The sequence below is a fragment of the Podarcis cretensis genome (genome assembly GCF_951804945.1).
Source record: "Podarcis cretensis genome assembly, chromosome: 3".
Lineage (NCBI taxonomy): Eukaryota > Metazoa > Chordata > Lepidosauria > Squamata > Lacertidae > Podarcis > Podarcis cretensis.
In genome coordinates, this window is record NC_137172.1 from 121081460 (window position 1) to 121103994 (window position 22535).

General features: G+C 41.7%; 1 protein-coding gene across 1 annotated transcript in view; it reads right to left on the reverse strand.

Annotated features, from left to right (window-relative positions):
• The window catches only part of LOC307213501 (uncharacterized protein), a 79742-nt gene continuing 57207 nt past the window's right edge, over window positions 1-22535 (reverse strand). Inside the window, exons 19-20 of the mRNA XM_079971419.1 lie at window positions 817-958; window positions 1-443 (exon numbers count right to left, since the gene is read on the reverse strand). Of these exons, the coding sequence (XP_079827545.1) occupies window positions 256-443; window positions 817-958 (330 nt within the window). The 3' untranslated portion in view covers window positions 1-255. The remainder of the gene's footprint in view (window positions 444-816; window positions 959-22535) is intronic.

Here is a 22535-nt window from a genome sequence, read left to right on the forward strand (position 1 = left end):
TTTGTGGATTGATCTCTATGCCCCAAGTGTCATAAGAACTCAGGGCCAGGTTTTAAGTAAGAGATGCTCCAATGCTAGTTTCATGGGATTCGACACTATGGCAGGTAAAGGGGAACACTTCAGGTTTGTGACAAAGCATGCACCAATTCCACCACTAGGCTACTCAACACAAATACCCTTGCAGAACAGGGATGTTTTAAGAAAGGCTCGCATTGCACACACAGGTAGGCTAAGCAAGCTAGGAGCTTGTGAGTCTTAGAACCGTGGCAGAGCACAGAGTTGGTGGGGCATGGGTGGTGTTGTAAACCCAACAGCAGGAGTAAGGTCCAGGTCTTCCTGAGATGTTCCAGGGGGTGGCTGGAAGGTGAATCTCTGCAGGAGACTTGTGAAGAAGAGGAAGAGCTCCATTTTGGCAAGAGTCTCACCTATACATGCTCTCCAACCTGTAAGGACACACAGGCAGCAGAGAAACTGGGTTTAGCAGTTGCTCAATAGCATCACCCCAAATACATTAAAGCAGACTAAAATGCAGAGATCAAATAACAGCTCACAGTGTCCACCTTAAAAGAATTAAGAACCATCCTGCAATGCTGAAAACCAGGGGTGGGAAACCTTTCTCAGCCTGAGGGCCACATTCCCTGGTGAGCAGCATTCCAGGGGTCACACACCAATGGTGACCAGATCTAGTGGCAGAAATGGCCACAGCAAGTGATGTCATTCTTACCTTTGCACAATAGGCTACATTCCAGGCATGTAAAAATCCCATTGATTAAGCACACACTATGCAGTTATACACAAAAGTAAAAAAAAAAATACCTGCAGAGAAAGGCATGAAAGCATCTCTCATTACGAATTTTCCTTCAGAGTTGAGAAAATGCTCAGGATAGAATTTATGTGGTTTCTCCCATTGAGATTCATCGTGCAGCACAGAGGACAGCAATGGGATGATGAATGTGCCCTGCAAAAGCAAAAGAAGAGTTATTTTAAAATAAAGTATATTCCTCTACAGTAAATATTGAGTGCAAGAGAAATGGGATTTGAGTTCATTTGAGAAATGTCATTAGTCTGACAAACTTAACATATAAACCATGATCCCCCACTAGAAATGGTTTAATTTCCAACCTTGTGCGAGCAATGGTGTGATGTATGTCCCCTGCAAAGGCAAAGCAAGAGTCATTTTAAAATAAAGTGTATGCCTCTGGTACAATAAATATTTAGTGTAGGAGAAATGAGATTTGTGTTCATCTGAGAAATGTCTTTAGTTTGACAAACTTTAATGTATAAACCATGATCTCCCACTAGAAATGGTTTGTTTTCCAACCTTGTGCTCCTTCCCATTGAGATCTGTTTAATGGGTTGAAGCTGATGCCTAACAGCTTCTGATGGGTAGACTGAAAGCTTACAGTGCAATCCTATACAAGTCTGCACAGATGTCACCCACCCTGAAGTCCCAGGGGGACTTACTCCCAGGAAAGCCTTAAAATATATTGTAACTAGTAGGCAGCAGTTCAATGAAAAGGATCACCTTTGGAATGAAGTAGCCATTAAGGGTAACATCTGTAGTCGTGGCATGTGCCATGTTGGTTGGGACGATATTGGAAAACCTCAGGATCTCATGGATCACGGCATCCGTATAAGGCATTTTTGTTCGGTGTTCAATCCTTGGCTGAGAAGATCCAACAACGTTTGCAATTTCTTCTTGGACCTTTACTGGTGGCAATGAAAAGAAAAACGTTTATTTTTCTGCTCAGATTACAAAAAAAAAAAATACAAAGAAAAGAAAAGAAAAGCATTCATTTTTCTGCTCAGATTATGTCTTTGATTTAGGTCTCTTAAAATTAATCTCTGAAGCATAAAACTGCCACAAACTCGTTCTACAATTCCATAAGCTCACAAATTTAATCTTTAGAATTTAACAAATGTATTTTTAAGAAGGACAAACAAACAATTTAGACAATAACCTGATATACTGAGGGAGAGATATGCATCCAGGATGATTATTAAAATATCACTGCTGGGAATATTCTGAAGTGGTATCTTTTACATATAAAGGTCAAAAACAAAGATCTTGGATCCTCCGGGCCCTGACAAATTCTGGACAAAATATGGGAAAGAGTTAGCTGGAGAAAGAGCATTTGAACTGGACGCTGGACAGGAAGCGGAAGATTGAACAGAGGTGGAGGTGAAAGAAATAAATACGGAACAAGATGGCTTTGAGAATTCTAACTGGGAATGTAAATAAGCAAAATAATAAGACTAAATGAATAAAATTGATCATGTTGTAAAGAAGTTAAACTTGGAAGTTATATGCCTCCAAGAAACAGGGAAACTATTAGCTTGGCAAATAAAGAAGAAAGAAGAAAAAACTGCATTGATAGAATAAATGTAGGAGGTAGAGTTGTGGCTCCGAAGCGCCCTCTCCGATTGCATGGAGCCAGGACAGCCCCGTGGTTTTCCACGGATCTGAGGGCAATGAAACAATCGTTGAGACGGCTAGAGCGCTGGTGGCGGATGACCCATTCTGAAGTTGACCGGACACAGGTTAGAGCTCAATGTCGAGCCTACCAAGTGGCAGTAGTGACGGCAAAGAAGACTTTCTTCACCACCTCTATTGCATCTGCAGAAAACAGCAGCAGGAGACTTTTTCAGGTGGTCCACAATTTAGCGGAACCACCTGCTACATCGGGGCCGAGTACGGGCCACATGATCTCCTGCAATGATTTTGCAAAGTTTTTTGCAGATAAAGTCGCTCAGATTTGGAAAGAGGTAGACGCCACCGTGGGAGCAGGGCCGGGGGGGGGAGACTGCTAGAGACCTGTCTAGTCAAATTGCGTGGGATCAATTCCAATCTGTTACCTCCGAGGATGTGGACAGGCTGCTTGGATGAGTGAAACCAACCACCTGTCTCCTGGATCCTTGCCCATCCTGGCTTATAAAAGCTAGCCGGGAAGGGCTGGGAGATGGGCTTCGTGGGGTGGTGAATGCTTCCCTCCGTGAGGGAGCCTTCCCAGACCCACTGAAAGAGGCGGTTATTAAACTGCTTCTTAAAAAACCATCTTTAGATGCGGCCACAATGGCCAACTATCGCCCAGTCTCAAATCTTCCATTCTTGGGCAAGGTGATTGAGCAAGTGGTTGCTGAACAACTCCAGGCACGCCTGGAGGATGTGGACCATTTTGATCCCTTCCAGTCGGGATTCAGGCCTCATCATGGGATTGAAACTGCCTTGGTCGCACTGGTTGATGATCTCCGGTGGGCTAGGGACAAAGGTGAGAGCTGTTTCCTAGTTCTGCTGGATCTCTCAGCGGCGTTTGATACCATCGACCATAACATCCTTCTGGACCATCTTGAGGGGCTGGGAGCTGGGGTCACTGTCATACAGTGGTTCCGCTCCTTCCTCCTGGGCCGTGTTCAGAAAGTGGTGGGGGGGGGATGAGTGTTCAGACCCCTGGGCTCTTGTGGGGTGCCTCAGGGTTCTGTCCTCTCCCCCATGCTTTTCAACATCTACATGCAGCCGCTGGGAGAGATCATCAGGGGGTTTGGGCTGGGTGTTCATCAGTATGCAGATGATACCCAGCTCTACCTCTCTTTCAAATCAGAACCAGTGAAGGTGGTGACGGTCCTGTGTGAGTGTCTGGAGGCGGTTGGAGGATAGATGGCAGCTAACAGATTGAGATGGAATCCTGACTAAGAACCTGAACTTATTTAAGGATAACTATGAAAAATGCTGGTCAGAAGTGAAAAAGGATTTAGAAATATGGTCAAATTTGAAGCTTTCCTTGCTAGGCCGTATTGCTGCTATAAAAATGAATGTATTGCCAAGAATATTGTTTTTGTTTCAATCATTGCAAATTTTAGACAAAATGGACTGCTTCAAGAAGTGGCAGAGGGATATTTCTAGATTTGTCTGGCAGGGGAAAAAGCCCAGAATAAAATTTAAAATACTAACCGATGCAAAAGAAAGAGGTGGATTTGCCCTGCCAGACCTTAAACTTTACTATGAATCAGCAGCATTTTGCTGGCTGAAAGAATGGCTGCTTCTTGAAAACACAGACATTTTGGATTTAGAAGGTTTCAATAATGTATTTGGGTGGCATGCATATTTGTGGTATGATAAGGTCAAAGCGCATAAAGCATTCAAAAACCATATTGTCAGGAGAGCACTGTTTAATGTCTGGATAAGATATAAATATATACTTGAAAATAAAACCCCAAGGTGGCTATCACCGATGGAAGCAAAGGCTTTGAAAAAGCCCAATATGGAGGCCAAATGGCCGAAATATTGGGAGATCCTGGAACAAGAGGGAGATAGATTAAAATTGCAGAGTTTTGGCAGAGTTTGGAGAAACTAAAAGATAAAGTGCGAGATTGGTTACATTATGCTCAGATTAAAGAGGCTTTTAAATTGGACAAAAAGTTAGGATTCCAGGTGGAAAAATCGAAACTGGAAACAGAATTGTTAGAACCTAAGACTAAACTACTTTCAAGAATGTATAATTTGCTGCTGAGGTGGAAATGATAATGAAACATTATGAAAATGATATATAGGTGGTACATGACCCCAGTCAAGCTAGCAAAAATATATCACCTGTCAGATAATAAGTGTTGGAAATGTAAGGAAACTGAAGGAACGTTCTTTCACCTCTGGTGGACTTGCCCCAGGGTTAAGGCCTTCTGGGAAATGATATATAATGAGCTGAAAAAGGTATTTAAGTATACCTTCCCTAAGAAACCAGAGGCCCTCCTTTTGGGCATTGTTGGCCAGAGGGTGTTAAAGAATGACCAAACATTTTTTATGTATGCAACAACAGCAGCAAGGATACTTGTAGCGAAATATTGGAAAACTCAAGATTTGCCCACGCTGGAAGAATGGCAGATGCAACTGATGGACTACATGGAGTTGGCAGAAATGACTGGCAGAATCCGAGACCTGGGTGAAGAAGCAGTGGAGGAGGATTGGAAGAAATTCAAGGACTATTTACAAAAACACTGTAAACTATATGAGTGTTAAGAAGGATGAGAGATTCGAAAACAACAGGGCACCATAAAGCTAGTTGAAAAGATTATGAGAATGAGTGAATTGTATGAGAATAATAAATTTTGAATAAATATTATGTTAAAATTAGGTATTTAAGATCTAGATAAAATATTCAAAGTTAGGGACAAAATATTGAAAACGTGTATAATAAGAATGGAAACAAGGTGATAAGTTGCTGGCTAAAGTTTTATTAATGTGGAATGCAGGAGCGGGAGATGTGAGGAAGTCCAAAAATGAAGAAAAGATGGTTATTACAAGATGTTAATTTTTATGTCTGTTTCTTTTCATCTGTTTTTTGTCTATTCTGTTTTATTTCTTTTTTATTGTATTAACAAAACTCTTAATAATTTTTTTAAAAAAAATAAAATAAAATTGCAGAGTTTTGAAAAATTAAAAAATAAAGTGCGAGATTGGCTTCATTATTATCAAATAATGGAGGCTTACAAATTGGACAAGAAAATTGGCTTCCAGGTGGAAAAATCAAAATTGGAAACAGAACTGTTAGATCCTAAAACTTTGTCAAGAATGTATAACTTGCTGTTGAAATGGAATACTCAGGATGAAATGGTGAAATCTGCTACGATAAAATGGGCACATGATGTTGGACATAACATTATGTTTGCTGACTGGGAACAGTTATGGACCACAGGTATGAAATTCACGGCATGTAATGCCTTAGGAGAGAATATTATGAAAATGATCTACAGGTGGTACATGACACCAGTCAAGCTTGCAAAAATATATCATCTGCCCGACAATAAATGTTGGAAATGTAAAGAAATTGAAGATACATTCTTTCACCTTTGGTGGACGTGCCCAAAGATTAAGGCTTTCTGGGAGATGATTTATAACGAAATGAAAAAGGTATTTAAATATACTTTCTTGAAAAAACCAGAGGCCTTTCTCCTGGGCATGGTCGGCCAATTGGTGCCAAAGAAGGATAGAACTTTGTTTATGTATGCAACAACAGCAGCAAGAATACTCATCGCGAAGTATTGGAAGACACAAGATCTACCCACCCTGGAAGAATGGCAGATGAAGGTGATGGAGTACATGGAACTGGCAAAAATGACTGGCAGAATCCGAGACCAGGGAGAAGAGTCGGTAGAAGAAGATTGGAAGAAATTTAAAGTCTATTTACAGAAACATTGTAAAATTAAGGAATGTTAGAGGGAGGTTGGAATGAAGCGAAGTTGTTTTAGCAATAATGTTATTAAGAGATATGTAAAAACGGATTGCTAACATGTAAAAAATGTTAAGTTATAATACATTATGATAAAGCATTAAGATAAATGCAAAAAGGGTAAGGACTTGCTGAAACAACTATTGAACTAGAATACAAAAGAGGGAGGTGTGAGGAGGTCAGGGAAATAAGTAAATGAAAGACAAGACACGGAAAGACTGAAATGTTTTTAATTGTTGTTTTACTTTTTTTGTATTTTGTGTTTTTTTCCCTTCTTTTTTTCATTTTTGTAATTTTCTTGAAACTTTAATAAATATCATATATATATATATAAAAAGAGATTGAATCCTGACAAGACAGAAGTACTGTTTCTGGGGGACAGGAGGCAGGCAGGTGTGGAGGATTCCCTGGTCCTGAATGGGGTAACTGTGCCCCTGAAGGACCAGGTGCGCAATCTGGGAGTCATTTTGGACTCACAGCTGTCCATGGAGGCACAGGTTAAATCCGTGTCCAGGGCAGCTGTTTACCAGCTCCATCTGGTACGCAGGATGACACCCTCCCTGCCCGTAGACTGCCTCGCCATAGTGGTGCATGCTCTGGTTATCTCCTGCTTCGACTACTGCAATGCGCTCTACGTGGGGCTACCTTTGAAGGTGACTGGGAAACTACAACTAATCCAGAATGCAGCAGCCAGACTGGTGACTGGGAGCGGCCGCCGAGACCATATAACACCGGTCTTGAAACAATTCAAAGTGTTGGTGCTGACCTTTAAAGCCCTAAACGGCCTCGGCCCAGTATACCTGAAGGAGCGTCTCCACCCCCATCATTCTACCCGGACGCTGAGGCCCAGCACCGAGGGCCTTCTAGTGGTTCCCTCACTGCGAGAAGCCAAGTTACAGGGAACCAGGCAGAGGGCCTTCTCGGTAGTGGCGCCCTCCCTGTGGAACGCCCTTCCACCAGATGTCAAAGAGAACAACAACTACCAGACTTTTAGAAGACATCTGAAGGCAGCCCTGTTTAGGGAAGCTTTTAATGTTTAATGTATCACAGTATTTTAATATTCTTTTGGAAGCCGACCAGAGTGGCTGGGGAAACCCAGCCAGATGGGCGGGTTATAAATTATTATTATTATTATTATTATTATTAAAATCTGAAAATAATAATAGATCAATTCGTGAGTTTTTATACAGCACCATATTAAGGCAAATGAGTTAAAGTAGAAGAAATGGGTAAATATTTAGAAGACAACAGACTGCTTAAGATACCAAAAGTTAAAATGTCATTTCTCAATAGAGCTTTCACAATGATGGTTTTACAGCAAGTAATTTTACAGGCAAAATTAGGGAGGGCATCCGGACCTGATGGAGTTTCAGCAATATATTATTAAAAAATTACAAGATTACCGAATGCAACCTTTAAAAGATATTATGACTATAACTTTGAATACAGGAGAGTTACCCAAATCCCCGAAGAGTGTATACATAACTTTGATTCATAAACAAAATAGAGATCCAAAGCTGGTTAAGAGCTATCAACCTATTTCGATGTTGGATAAGGATTATAAACTGCTTGCAGACATATTAGTTAATGGGTTGAAAACTGTATTAAAAGAGAAAGCATTTAGACTCCGAGAAAGCATTTGACAATGTCTCCTGGGACTTTATATGTTTAAGGCTTTGGAATATATGGTTTGTGGAGACAGTTTTATAAAAGGAGTTAAGGCAATATATACTGATCCATCAGTAAGTAATGTAGTGACTGAGAATTGTAAAATAACTAAAGTAGACATGGTTTCCCACTGTCACCTTCATTGTTTATAACAGTTTTAGAAGTTTTGGCACAAAGAATAAGATGTAATAAGAAAAATAAGCGGGAATAAAAGCAGGAAAGAGACAATATGAATAATAATATAATATAATATAATATAATATAATATATAGATTTTGCAGATAATGTGGTGATATTTGTTGAGGAACCAATAGAGTGAATCCCAAAGGCATTGGAAAAGATTTTATTTTTATTTTTAGAAATAGCAGATCTTAAAATTAATAAAGATAAAACTAAACTCCTGGTAAAAAATATGAATGATGAGGGTAAAAATAAATTACAAAGTTTATCTATCTTAAAGAGTGAAAAGAAGATTAAATATTTGGGTGTGTGGTTAAGAGCAAGAATATAAATTTGTATAAGGATAATTATTTAAAAACTTGGGAGGATATTAAAATAAATTTGCAAATATGGAGGAGAATGAAACTTTCATTACTTCAACAATTAAAATGAATGTATTACTGACAATCTTATTTTTGTTTTATTATTATTTATTTATTATTATTTATTGATTTATTATTATTATTATTATTATTATTATTATTATTATTATTTAGTGAATGTATATACCACCCTATATCCAGAGGTTCACAGAATAAAATCAAAATATAAAACCACAAAATACATAATCAAAATAAAAACAAACACCCAATAGCTCCCCTACAAAAAACCAATACCAGTGATCAATCAATACCAGTGATCGGCACGACAAATTGTTTCAACAAATGGCAAAAATATATTTCTAAATATATCTGGCAAGGAAAAATAAGAATAAAACAAATAAAACATAAAAAATTGACAGATGAAAGAGAAAGGAGGTTTCTTCCTGCCGCATATGAGATTCTATTACGAAGCACCTTGTCTATGCTCTTTGAGGGAATGATTGTTATTGAATAATCCACATATTTCAGATTGGGAACGTCATGATAATATTTTTGGTTGGCACGCTTACTTGAGGTAAGAAAATGTGAAAGTACATAAAAGTTTTACAAACCATATAATCAGGAAAAAAATGTATAGAGTATGGGATAAGTATAAAAACCTGTTGGAGACAAAAAAACACTATGGCTTTCACTTTTGGAGAATTTACCGGTAAATTAATTTTTTAAAAAGATTTATCAGAGATGTTACCAACATGGTTACAATATCATCATTTGAATGAAGTCTTTAAAAGGGATATGAAGCGGGGGGTTGGGGAACAAACATCACAACTAGAAAGAGACCTGTTAAACTGTAATGTTAAAGTGATATCTAAAATGTATAAAATCTTCAATGATACACTTCAATGATACATATATGAAAATGTTACATAGATGGTACCTGACACCTAGTAAGTTGGCTAAAATATATAAATCCAAACTGAATATGTGCTGGAAACGTAAAAAGAAAGAAGGTACTATTTTTCATATGTGGTGGGCTTGTAATAAGGTTAAGGTTTACTGGGAAATGATATATGATGAACTGAAAATGACCGCTCCCCGCATAAAACGGGGGGCGCCCTTTGCGTGGACGCGTGCAGCCCCTGGATCTGGAGCGGCTCCATCAGCACAGGCTTGGCTTCGCCTTCTTCCCCCAGGTGGGATACCTGGAGGTCTCCGCCTACCTCAGTCAGTTGTCCAATCCCGCCTGGGGGAAGTGTTGCCAAGGAGACCAGGCTAGGTAGGGGAGGGACTACCTGCCCACACATTATAGGGAGGTTTTCCCATCCTACCCACCCTCAGTTAAGTCTTATTTTGCAGGTTAACTTCTCTTCACAGGTATGCGGGTGCTGCTAGGTCAAGGTCGCTGTTAAAGGGCCGGAAAGGAATTCCCCTGCATTGGCAGTTTTTGCCTTTCCCGTAGCAAAACGTCACAACTTTGGCGGTATCAGGCCTTGGGCGGAATCCTTTAGTCTATCTTCCTCTTTGCAGCGGCGATACCAGGGTTCCCCGTTAAAGGGGTTTTCTGAAGGGAGGCTTTGACCGTATGCCGAGATGTCGTCATTGCTCTCCCCTGCGGTGGCGGCGTAATGGGGTCGGCTATCTCTGCTTGAACATATGTTCTCCAGAGCCGGCCCATCTCCCCCCCCCACACTGGATAACCCTGATGTTCCCTAGGTCCCCGGCTGGGGACTGGGGAGGGAGAACGCCCAATGCCTGAGCCAAGGTCTACCCACATCTGAAATATAATAAAGTTGTGGCCAATTTAATCCCATAGCACGTTGTCTTGAGTCATTATTCCACATGATGGGGGGGGCACCCGGGATCTGGGGGACTCCGCATGTCCATGCAAAGATGTTTAAGATGTTTAAAAAGCCATAAGCTTTTCTTTTGGAAATTATGAGATCAGAACTACCTAGAAAGAGCCTCGGACATAAGACTACCAGGTTGATGGATGAAGATGGAATGGACAGTAAGGACTGACATAACCCGAGACCAGGAAAAAGGGATGTTGGATGAAAATTGGAAAATCTATAAAGAAAAATTTTTAATTTGGGGAATCAGTGTAAAATTAATGAATATTGGGGAAAATGTTGGAATGAAACTGTCTGGCTTTAGTAGAAATTATATAAGGAATTATGTATAAATAAGCACTAAGTTTTAAGTCTCAAGGTGTTTTACGGTAAAAAAAGGTAAAGGTAAAGGTACCCCTGCCCATACGGGCCAGTCTTGACAGACTCTGGGGTTGTGCGCCCATCTCACTTAAGAGGCCAGGGGCCAGCGCTGTCCGGAGACACTTCCGGGTCACGTGGCCAGCGTGACATCGCTGCTCTGGCGAGCCAGAGCCGCACACGGAAACGCCGTTTACCTTCCCGCTGGTAAGGGGTCCCTATTTATCTACTTGCACCCGGAGGTGCTTTCGAACTGCTAGGTTGGCAGGCGCTGGGACCGAGCAGCAGGAGCGCACCCCGCCGCAGGGATTCAAACCGCCGACCTTTCGATCGGCAAGTCCTAGGCGCTGAGGCTTTAACCCACAGCGCAACCTGCGTCCCTTATTTTTTAAGGTTAAATAAAGTAACGCAAATTTTTAGCAGAAACATTGTAAAACTAATAATTGTTAGAAGGATGTTGGAATGATATTATATGATTTTAGCAGGAATGATATAAAGGAGTTGGGAATAACTGACTGTTAATTGGTGAAAGGAGGAAAACTAAAGTTACATTATATTAAGATAAATTATAGGACTAAAATTTTAAAAAGAGGGAAAGGATTTGCTGAAATGAATAATTGATCTAGAATACAAAAAAGGGAGGTGTGAGGAGGTCAAGGAAACAAGCTAATGAAAGAATAGAAAGGAGATATGATGATTTTTCTTTTTTCTAATTTTGTTTTTGTTTAATGGCTTTTATTTTTCTGTCTTTTTTTCCCCTCTTCTTTTTATATTGTGGGGTGTTGCTTGGTTTTTGTTTAACGTGGTATGTTCATTTTTTCTTTTTGTAATTGTTGAAACTTTAATAAATATCATTTAAAAAAACAACACAGAACTACCTAGAAATTTATTTAGTATAGAATATTTAGAAATTTATTTAGTATAGAATATTTAGAAATTTATTTATGTATGCAATTTATATAAATTTATACAAATTTATTTATTTATGCAACCATGGCTGCAAGATTAATATTTGCTCAAAAATGAATAAAAATTATTTAAAAAAAAATATTTGCTCAAAAATGGAACGATGAAGAGGTCCCGACAATGGATACAAAGAATGGATACAGAAATTAATTGACTATGCAGAAAAGACAAAACTTACTGGGAGAACTGTTACAATAAGAGAACAACGCAGCTGCAAACAGCCAGCTTGTTTACATCATGTGATGTGACTAGCTGTGGGAAAGAATCTTCCCGGAAGTTCACAGGCTACACAAGTCTTTGTTCAGTGTGTAATATGAGACCTTCCTGTTGCGTATGTAAAGGAAGTCTTCGTCTCTCGCTCGGAGAGAAGTCTGAGTGATCGGACATGTTTTCTGTTGAGTTGTACAGTCAGAAATAAACAAGATGTAAAAAGACTTTCTGATTATTCTTCTTTCCCCTGCGAAGGGGGAGAAGGGGGTGTGCATTTTCCACGCTGGGAAATGTCACCTATCAAGATCTCCCTGGTCTGTCTGGGATGCCAGCCAGAGGCAGATCACCGGTAAACAAGCTCCGGGAGCAGGGAGAGGGGCCAGCCTCTCTCAATGGGGCTAGTTTTCCAACAAGAACAAGATTATTATTATTTTTAGAAAGCAATGGAATTGGTTTATTGCATATGTACAAACAAACAAACAAACAAACAAACAAACTGTAAACATACTAAGACATTGGCAGGATTAATGTAAAAAATGGCAGTTTCAGTATATCTATTGGATATATATGGGAATATATATCTAAAAGAATATGTTGAGATAATTTGGAGTATGCAGGAATATGAAAAGAAATGTAAAGAACCACAGAACCAGGGAGAAGGGAGTCCAGGTTGAAATGTAAAACTTATGACTGAACAATTGTGTGTGTGTGTGTGTGTGTGTGTGTGTGTGCAAATTATAAATATTTTATCTCTCTAACAGTTACATATAACTGGAATTAAGATTTCTCAGAATAATGGAAGCCAACCCAATGAAAAGCACTCACTCTGAATTTCAGGATATTTCATCATTAGTAACAGTCCCCAGCACAGTATGGTAGAAGTGGATTCCATGCCAGCAGCAAATAAATTGGCCACAACAGTTTTTAAATTTTCGTTGTGGAAATATGCATTCGTCTTCTTCTTCTTCTCCTCCTGGGTTGCAAAGAGTATGAACTGATTAAAACGAATGTAGTGAGAAAATTTCATGTGCAAAGATAAAAATGAATACCTGACTGGACCCGATGATCCAAAGTATCATTGCACAGCACCCCAGTCGCTAAGTAGTGAGAGATTCCAGGTTTTCCAGACTATGCCATCATGATGATATAGGGTTCCTGCAGGAGGAGTGCTCGCCTCCAGGCCAGGAGAGGTGAGTCACCAGAGGATCGGGGCCGCCCTATGCCTCGGGGCAGATAAAAGCCGGCCAGCCCAAGTCCCAACTTGCGGGAGCAACATTGTTGGTTGCTAGTTCCTGCCTAGACCCTGTCCTGTTTTCCTGCCTGAGCTCATGACCCGCCCTGTCTCCCTGCTTGCATGCCTGTTCCTGACTTCACCCGCCTCCCTGCCCTGCACCCAGCTTCAGCTACTATGGACTGCCTCCATGTTGCGCCTTTGACCACGGACCGGACTTGGACCTCGCCTCTCGGGTAACCCATGGGACCAGCACACCAGGCCTGTAGATCTGCTTTTACTTTTCAAACTCATCAGTAATTAGTTTAAGATTTTAGAAATAATTTCCAGCCTGTTATTTAGAACTTTGTTGTCACCCAACCACCTGTTTCCTTTTCTGGGTGCTAATTAAATGATGAGGAGAAACTCCAATTCATATTTATTTCCAGTCTTAGTAATGGTTAAAAGAACTGAAGCCCTAATTTAAGGCTGATTGGTCAGTGCATGGGCCAATGTTTTTTCCTTGCTCCCCACCCTCAAAGCTTCCTATCTCCTTCAGTGTGAAGAACGCCTTCTTCTGAGCACATGAGGCATTATCCCATCCCTTCTTGTATCAAAAGGGAGTCTGGCAACAAATATTTATGACTTGATTACCTCTCATCACTGCATAATTATCTATAAATACATGTTTTCTTGATCAGGGATTTTCCCCCCAGAAATGCTGTTGAGCATGCAACCATTGACTCTGCAGAGGCAACTTCTGTAACACATTAACAATGGCTGACTATTGGGAAAGGGGAGGAAGTATGCCAGGTTGGTCCCTTCTGAAGTGAGACTTCCTGACTACAACTTATGCATTCACTTGCGAATATGCCCTTAAAACATGAATTGAAAATGTCAACGCTTATTCTGGGCCAACTTAAAAGACTCCATTACCTCTTGCTGTTGGATAAGAAATGAGTCAATAAAGCTCCTCTGGTCATTTTCATCCAGATCTCTGAGGTGTTTTATGAAGGTGGCATTTATGAAGGCAAACAGCTCATCTCTGTTTTGCTTGATAGTCTTACGAGCCCCCAAAAGAAAACCAAGAGCAGGAAACATGTTATACAGCTGAAAGGATAAAAATGTGAAAAAGCAAAAAGAGACATTAGAAAAACTCAGTATTGTACTCTCAGCTGGGTCTTTCAGAGCAAAATTTATGTGCAAGCCCAGAATAGTAGGCTATGGCAGTTCTCCTCTGGAGGTTCGCCTTCAGAGAGGGAGATCTGCCCTTGGAGGCCCCTTCTGAGCCATCATGGAACCAACTATCACTTGTTCTTCCTTGTCCTTGGAGTCCCGATGTCAGTGAGGCCAGAAAGCGTGTGTGCAAAAGAGACTTTATTATAGTTATGGGATGACTGTGCCGTGTGAGTTTTCTAAGTATTTTGAATCTCCACCAGGTTTCTCAAGATACCAATATTCTGTGTTTTGGAGTGAATCCTGAACAATATACAATAAACAGGTAGCCCTGCCCACTTTGCATACACTGTTATCATAATCAACTGTTTGTTTGTTTTAATTGTAAAAGATAGATTACCATGACTGAAAAGCTTCCGACAATCCGGACATTTTCATTGACCAACTTCAGAAGTCTTATGTATGTGGGATCTTCATAATCAAACCGCTTGCCTAGTAGTATGGCCACTATTATATTAGCAACAGATGCACTCATAATTGTGGTGGTCTCAAATGGGCTTCCTATACATAAATATGACAGTTAAACAAAAATATTCTTTTAAAAATGTGGAATGTAAAACACATAGAAGTCAAGTGGAACATTCCTAGAATGGACATGCCATGGGATGCTTTCTACCAGCCAGGAGAAAACTTCCTGTTTCCTCTGCTAAGATATAGAACTTGCTAACGCAAGTTAGGGGGGATATCATTAAACAATATATCCTCTCCTGCCTCCCTGAACATCCCCACAGAAATTCAAAGTATGGAAAGGGCATTGTTTTTAAGTCTGTTCATGTTGTCTTAAATCCCTACCGGCAGCTTCCCTATGTATAGACCTCATTTAACAAATAAACTAAACCTAAGTGTTGCTGGTAGTCACAGGAGTTATTGCAGTGCAATCTGCACATTACAGGAACAGACCAATTACAGGGAACCCTGGGATCTGTGCTTCTGGAAGTTAGGAATATGTAACACAATAGTCTTAGCACCTTTAAAAACTGTAGTGTAGATATGCACCAGAGGAAAACACCAACTCACCTTCGTAAGATTCAAATTTATTTATCAGGACACTGCATTCCTCAACAATTCTGTCCTCTATGGTCCTCTTTCCCATTCCGTAGGCCCGTAATGTGCTTACAACAAACCGCCGCATCACTTTCCAGTTTTCACCATTAGACAGAATTACACCTGATGAGACGGGAGGAAAGGTTTCATGTCTGCATGGCCATTGTACAAAGATATCAATAAATTGTGTTCTGCATTTCTTCCATGGAACTGAGAATGGATCCCAGCTATTCTCCCATTCAGACTTTGGAGCTGGCAGCTGTGCCATCAGAGCATGGCCTGAGAACACATTGAACAATATTTTCCCCTACAAAGTGTAGGCTAGAGTGGAGGGTGGTTTTTACATGTCAGGCATCCCAGCAGAACTCAGCTTGTTATTTTGTATTCCCCATTATGCCTCCTTCATTTTTCGTCTCTATATAGGTTGGGGCAGAAAATGGTCAGTCAGTTTCCCCTTGGTGTGTGGCATTACTGTGCTGTGTGACTATTATTCACAATCCTCCTGTCTCATTCTCCCCCACCTCTGCAATATGACTGTTTGGAAGAAGGTGGGAATGGGAAAGGTTTGCTTTAAATGGTCTCCATTTTTGTTTCTTCAACAGAGCACCACTTATCCACTGAAAGTCAAGACCAAAAAAGGCTGACCTGGTCCACTCTTTTTAACATTTTAGCTTGATCTTCAGAAATCCACAGGTGACACTTTTTGTGACACATGCTCAGCCTAATGCCTGCAGATACTCTGTCAATGTCAAAGGCACTGAGGTGGGTTGAAAAATTGGCAAGGATTTCCCCCACAGGAAACAATGGATTTCGACGACTTGCTTTGCAAACACTCATCCTACAAACCATTTCTTGGGAACAGATTGTGTTCACCTGGTGGGACCTGTGTGTGGCTGCAAGCATTACAAGTTCCAAAAGAAAGGGAGGGTCCTCACCAAAGCCTTGTGCAAGCTCTTGAAATAATGGAATGATGGGCCTGTCAGCAAATGCGTCCGCCTGATTAACCAGAGCCTCCTTTACTGTCTCATATCCTGTCAACACCACAGCTTTCTGGGGTCCCATTTGGATGCTGAAGACAGGGCCATACTGCTTTGACAACTGGAATTCAACAGAAGAAAACTTGAGAAACAGAGTTCTGGAATACCCAAAGAATATATTAATGCAAATCGTCTCTGACAGAACCAAGACTGCATTAGCTACCACCCAGTCTCAAATCTTCCATTCTTGGGCAAGGTGATTGAGCGGGTGGCTGCTGAACAACTCCAGGAATGTCTAGAGGATGCGGACAATTTGGATCCCTTCCATTTGGGATTCAAGCCTCATCATGGGACTGAAACTGTCTTGCTTATGCTGCTCGATTATCTCCGGCCGGCTAAGGACAAAGGTGAAAGCTGTTTCCTAGTTCTGCTGGATCTCTGTGACCTTTGATATCATCGACCATGACATCCTTCTGGACCGTCTAGAGGGGCTGGGAGCTGGAGGCACTGTTATACTGTTATACAGTGGTTTTGCTCCTTCTTCCTGGGGCGTGTCGGAAAGTGGTGTTGGGGGACAAGTGTTCAGGCCCCTGGGCTCTCACTTGTGGGGTATGCGGATTAATAACCAGCTCTACCTCTCTTTTAAATAAAAACCATTGAAGGCAGTGAAGGTCCTGTGTGAGTGTCGGAGGGCGGCTGGAGGATGGATGGTGGCTGACAGATGGAGATTGAATCCTGACAAGACAGAAGCACTGTTTTGGGGGGACAGGAGGCAGGCAGGTGTGGAGGACTCCTGGTCCTGAATGGGGTAACTGTGCCTCTGAAGGACCAGATGTGGAGCCTGGGATTCATTTTGGACTCACAGCTATCCATGAAAGCACAGGTCAATTCTGTGTCCAGGGCAGCTGTCTACCAGCTCCATCTGGTACGCAGGCTGAGACCCTATCTGCCAGCAGACTGTCTTGCCAGAGTGGTGCATGCTCTAGTTATCTCCTGCTTGTACTACTGCAATGTGCTCTATGTGGGACTACTTTTGAAGGTGACCCGGAAACTGCAACAAATCCAGAATGCGGTAGCTACAATGGTGACTGGGAGTGGCTGCCGAGACAATATACCACTGGTTCTGAAAGACCTACGTTGGCTCCCAGTACATTTCCAAGCACTATTCAAAGTTTTGAAGCTGACATTTAAAGCCCTAAATGGCCTCGGCCCAGTATCCTGAAGGAGCGTCTCCATCCCCACCGTTCAGCCTGGACACTCAGGTCAAGGGCTCAGAGCCTTATGGTGGTTCCCTCACTGCGAGAAGTGAGGTTACAGGGGCCCAGACAGAGCGCCTTCTCGGTAGTGGCACCTGCCCTGTGGAATGCCATCCCATCAGATGTCAAGGCAATAAACAACTATCTGATTTTTAGAAGACACCTGAAGGCACTCCTTTTAAGGGAAGTTTTTAATGTTTGATATTTTATCATATTCTTAGTATGTTGGGTGGCCAGGGAAACCCAGCCAGATGGACAAAGTATAAATAATAAATTATTATTATTCAGCTCTGGCAGCACTAATATTTGCTATGAATAATCAGAAAACCAGAACCAAATAGGCAGCTGTAAGTGATTATACCTTTAATGGCACCTCTCAAATCTAGTTTAGAAAGATAGGCTGAAGGAGGAGGCTGGGCTGGGCAAGGTTTGCATTGGCACTTTTGCATCCTTGAAAATGGAGGCAGAGTCAAACGGGATTCGACACCAAACACCTTGTTCAAATTACCAGTTATAAATTGCAACTTGGTCCTATGACTGGGAATGTTAAGAGGCGGTTCTGTAGCACACAAAGGGGAGATGAGATTTATAGGCTCTAAAAGAACAAAATGTAATGTATTATTGCTATTAAGAATAATAATAATAATTTTCTACCAAGCTCATCTGATTGGGCTTCCCCAGTACCCTTCAGCCTTGCCATGGGAAGAACTGGAATCTTTACCTTTAACATGGTTCTGTGAGGCCTCTGGAGATCCATGATGTGGAGATTCCCAATGAGAGGTAAAGGCCTGGGACCTGGTGGAAAGTTTTGGGAGCTCTTTTTCCCGAAAGTGCCCAGTTTCAAAACAAAGTAAACCATAAAGATAAAGAGGAACAACACTGGAATTGGCTCCATCCAATCCATTTCGTTTCAGCAAGCAATTTTTTTTGCAGTGGTTATAATGAAAGCCACAGTGCAGTTTGGTCGAGGACAATCTCTTGCAACTGCAGTGAGCAGCATATATATTATGCTAGGTACTGTCTCAAGCTAATCATTAAACCATTATTAACCATTATTAAACCAGAGATATGAGGGATTAAATGGGACGCAGGTGGCGCTGTGGGTTAAAGCCTCAGCGCCTAGGGCTTGCCGATCGAAAGGTCGGCGGTTCGAATCCCTGCGGCAGGGTGCGCTCCCGCTGCTCGGTCCCAGTGCCTGCCAACCTAGCAGTTCGAAAGCACCTCCGGGTGCAAGTAGATAAATAGGGACCGCTTACCAGCGGGAAGGTAAACGGCGTTTCCGTGTGCGGCTCTGGCTCGCCAGAGCAGCGATGTCACGCTGGCCACGTGACCCGGAAGTGTCTCCGGACAGCGCTGGCCCCTGGCCTCTTAAGTGAGATGGGCGCACAACCCCAGAGTCTGTCAAGACTGGCCCGTACGGGCAGGGGTACCTTTACCTTTACCTATGAGGGATTAAAATAGGAACTAAAGAATACAAACTGAAAGCGTACACAGATGATTTGGTGTTATCCTTAGAAGATCCGCAAAAAAGTGTCAATAAGGCCTTGGAAATACTAGAGGAGTACGGTAAACTGTCTGGTTTTAAGTTAAATAAACTAAAGCCAAAAATGATGACTAAAAACTTGAAAAAAGGTGCAAGATAAAAATTAGAGATACAGAATGGAATCAAGGTGGTAATATATATATATATATTTGGGAATTTGGTTAACCACGAAAAACATAAATTTAATTGGTGATAATTATTTTACAATGTTGAAAGAGATAAAAAAAGACTTAGACACGTGGAACAGAGTAAAACTTTCATGGTCAGGAAGAATGGCGGCAATAACAATGAATATACTCCCCGAAAATGTTATTTTTATTCCAGAATATTCCAGTGATTAGAGGATCCTCAATATTTAAAGATAGGCAAAAAAACTCTCTCAAAATTTATTTGGCAGGGGAAAAAGACTGAGAATTAAATTTAAATTACTTACGGATCGGAAAGAAAGAGGGGGATTTTCGGTGCCAAATTTGAAATTATATTTCGTTTTTTTAAAAAAGATAATATTTATTAAAGTTTTAAAGGTTACAAAAGGAAAAAAGAGAAAACACCAAATTAAGCAAAAAAACAAGACAATACATCACAATAAGTAAAAACAAACAAAAGAAAAAAACAGAAAAAAACAGAAAAATACAAACAATTAAAAAAGAGGTTGGAGAGGTTGGGTGGCCCTCTGTCCTGGATTCTTTAGCGGAGATTCCTACTCCTGCTCGCTCAAGTTAGAGGAAACGTTTCAGCCTTGCATGCTCACTTGGGGTCTTTTTCATTCCCTCAGCCAGAGGCTGGGCTAAGGCAGGGAGCGGCTGGTGGGAGGGTCGTTCATCTGGAATTCCCCTGCAGAAACACCACCGGGCAGCTGAGGAATGGCTTTTAATGAGCGCCTCTCGCCTGCTGATTATTGTGCAATTATGCAGCGTACTGTTTACATGGGTTGGATCAGCAGCAGCCCCCTACCCACTGTACAGGTAGACTGCACATGGCCAGGGGGCTCAGTCAGCTCCAACACTGCACCTAGCCTTGCCTGCCGGCCCCGATCCCAAATGGGGTGCAGCGCTCGGCCTGAATCGCGTGCATGTTGGGGGGCGAGGACACAGCCACAGCTCTTCGCCCCCTCTCTCGGCTCGAGACGTGCAGGGCGCAAATTTCATGTAACTAGCAGCAAAGAGTTCTCTGACAATTATTTTCAAAATAAATGCACATGTGTTACTCATATTTAGATATCTGCTTTGTTGGAGGGTTTTTTTTTTCTTGGAGGTAGAGAATTCTCTGGGGTTTTGTTTCGAAATCGTGGAACACCCAGGCTTAAAAAGTGATAAGTGCATCTGCACTCTTAATCAAAAGCTCCAATTCAGATTGATATGGCATTATTTTATTAAAACTGTGAATTATTGTAAATGAGAGAGAGAACAATCACAACCCTCTGATAGTTATCCAATTTCCATCTATGTCTGCACAGGATCCCTTCACTGTTCACCAACTGTAATAGATATTCACAAAAGGTTCAGTACAAAGCCAGTCCGCTGGCTGCTGCCTTATTCTAAGAAAAGAAGAGAAAAACCGTGGCAGGATCTCCATGAATAAAGTCACCTACTCTGCAGGAGCAGCAGTGGAAGAGTCATAACGTAGGAACAGAACAAAATTGAGGCCCGCAGATATCAAATCTACCTGGCAATGGAGAACTACAAAAGAGCAAAGACCTTAGTTGCATTTGCAAAATTGCAGCCAAGCAGCGAATTGCCCTTTGGTTTTATTTCAGAAAACCACTACTATACGTCAACGCAAACATACCATGGCTGAGAGGGGGGCATTTCATTAACGGCGAGGCCACGCATCAGAACAAAGCATTGCAAAGGCGTTTTTCTACCCTGCTGGTGCAATCCCCAATGGTTGTAGCCAAAACTAATCGTTGTATCCATAAAAGAGACGAGCTCAAAACGGTGGCTTTTCTTTTTGGTTTCTCTGGAATGTTAGAGAGAGCCTGTTTTACAGGTGCGAGGGGGAGGTTCTTGCTCTGTGTGTGCAGAAGAGGCAGGAAGGGGCGAGGGAAGGAGGGAGGCCGCCCACCAGCTGGCGGGGGGATGGGAGGGGGCACTTCTTGTGTCCAACCGACGCCCCTCCCTGGCCTGCCCCTCGCCTCCACCAGCAGCCCAAGCAGCCCAAGCAGGAAGGAAGCGAAGCGCCAAGCGGGCAAGCAGGCGATCTGTGGAGCAAGGCTTTTTCCTGGATGACGGGGCAACCCGCCCATGACTCCCAAGCCTATAGTGAGCTGGGGGAAGGGGGAGTTTGCCGCTTTGCCAGGGGCCCCGACAGGCGTAGGCTTGGGAGTCGCAGGCAGGGATACGCATGCAGAGTGTCACCCTCCCTCGGGATGTCACCCGGTGTGGCCCGCTCCCACTGCACCCCCTTGCTCCGCCCCTGAGCAGAGCTCCAAGGCCTGGAGGCATCCGGAGCCAAACAGAATAAAAGCAAAAACCTCCATATAAAAACCTGGCAACCCAAAGGCTAACACTGTCTAAAAGACGTCTTCGAAAACAACAAAGCTACAGTGCAGTTTGGTCAACAACAGTGTCTACCAACTGCAATGAGCAGCCCATATATTATGTTACATAATGTTTCTAGCAAATCATTAAACAATCCCTCTGATTTTTCTTCTTCTCCACAACTATTCAGAGCTGTACAATGGATTATTTGCCTTTCAGTTTAATGTTTATTCAAGTGAGTGGTGCTTATTTGCAGAAACTAATGCTTTCCAGAACAGATTCAAATGTTCTTGAAGTCGGTGAACTCATCACCCAGGATTACCTGTAAACTTAGTTTGTTTGTTACACTGGGAGTAGAGAGCAGCATTGTGAAATCATTTGCAGATGAAATTATTCAACTTAAATTAGGTACGACAGCATTTAGTTTGAAAGGGTCCAGTATTTCCTTTACTTTCTCCCATTGAAACACTCACACATATTCTTTTTAGCATAGTTTTTATTATGAGCCTGGCCTTGGCTGGGGAGGGCGGGGTATAAATAAAAAATTATTATTATTATTATTATTATTATTATTCATTTCCATCTTGAAACTGTTGAACATGGTGGCATTAGGGTATATCTTTGTATACATTAGAGCATATGACATGCAACAATGTGTTCAAGGAAGGATAATAACTAAGCAGTACATCCGCTCATAGTGCCTAAATCCATTCCTACAAAGGTTATGGGGCCCAGTGAAGACAAAATTCAAAGTATCATAGTGGGTGTGGCTGGATTTTCTTAAGAGATAAGAGAGATTCAAACCCGACATTTTTTTCTATTTCCTGGTTAGACCATGGTGACTTCCACTGACTCCAGTGAGAATGGGATTAGCTCCCTCTTCCCTCTCAGAGCAGAAGCTAGGCGGAGAAGGTTTTGAGTTTTTCCTCTTGTGGAGATTGAAGTTTTGATTTTGAATTTGACACATTTCCACCA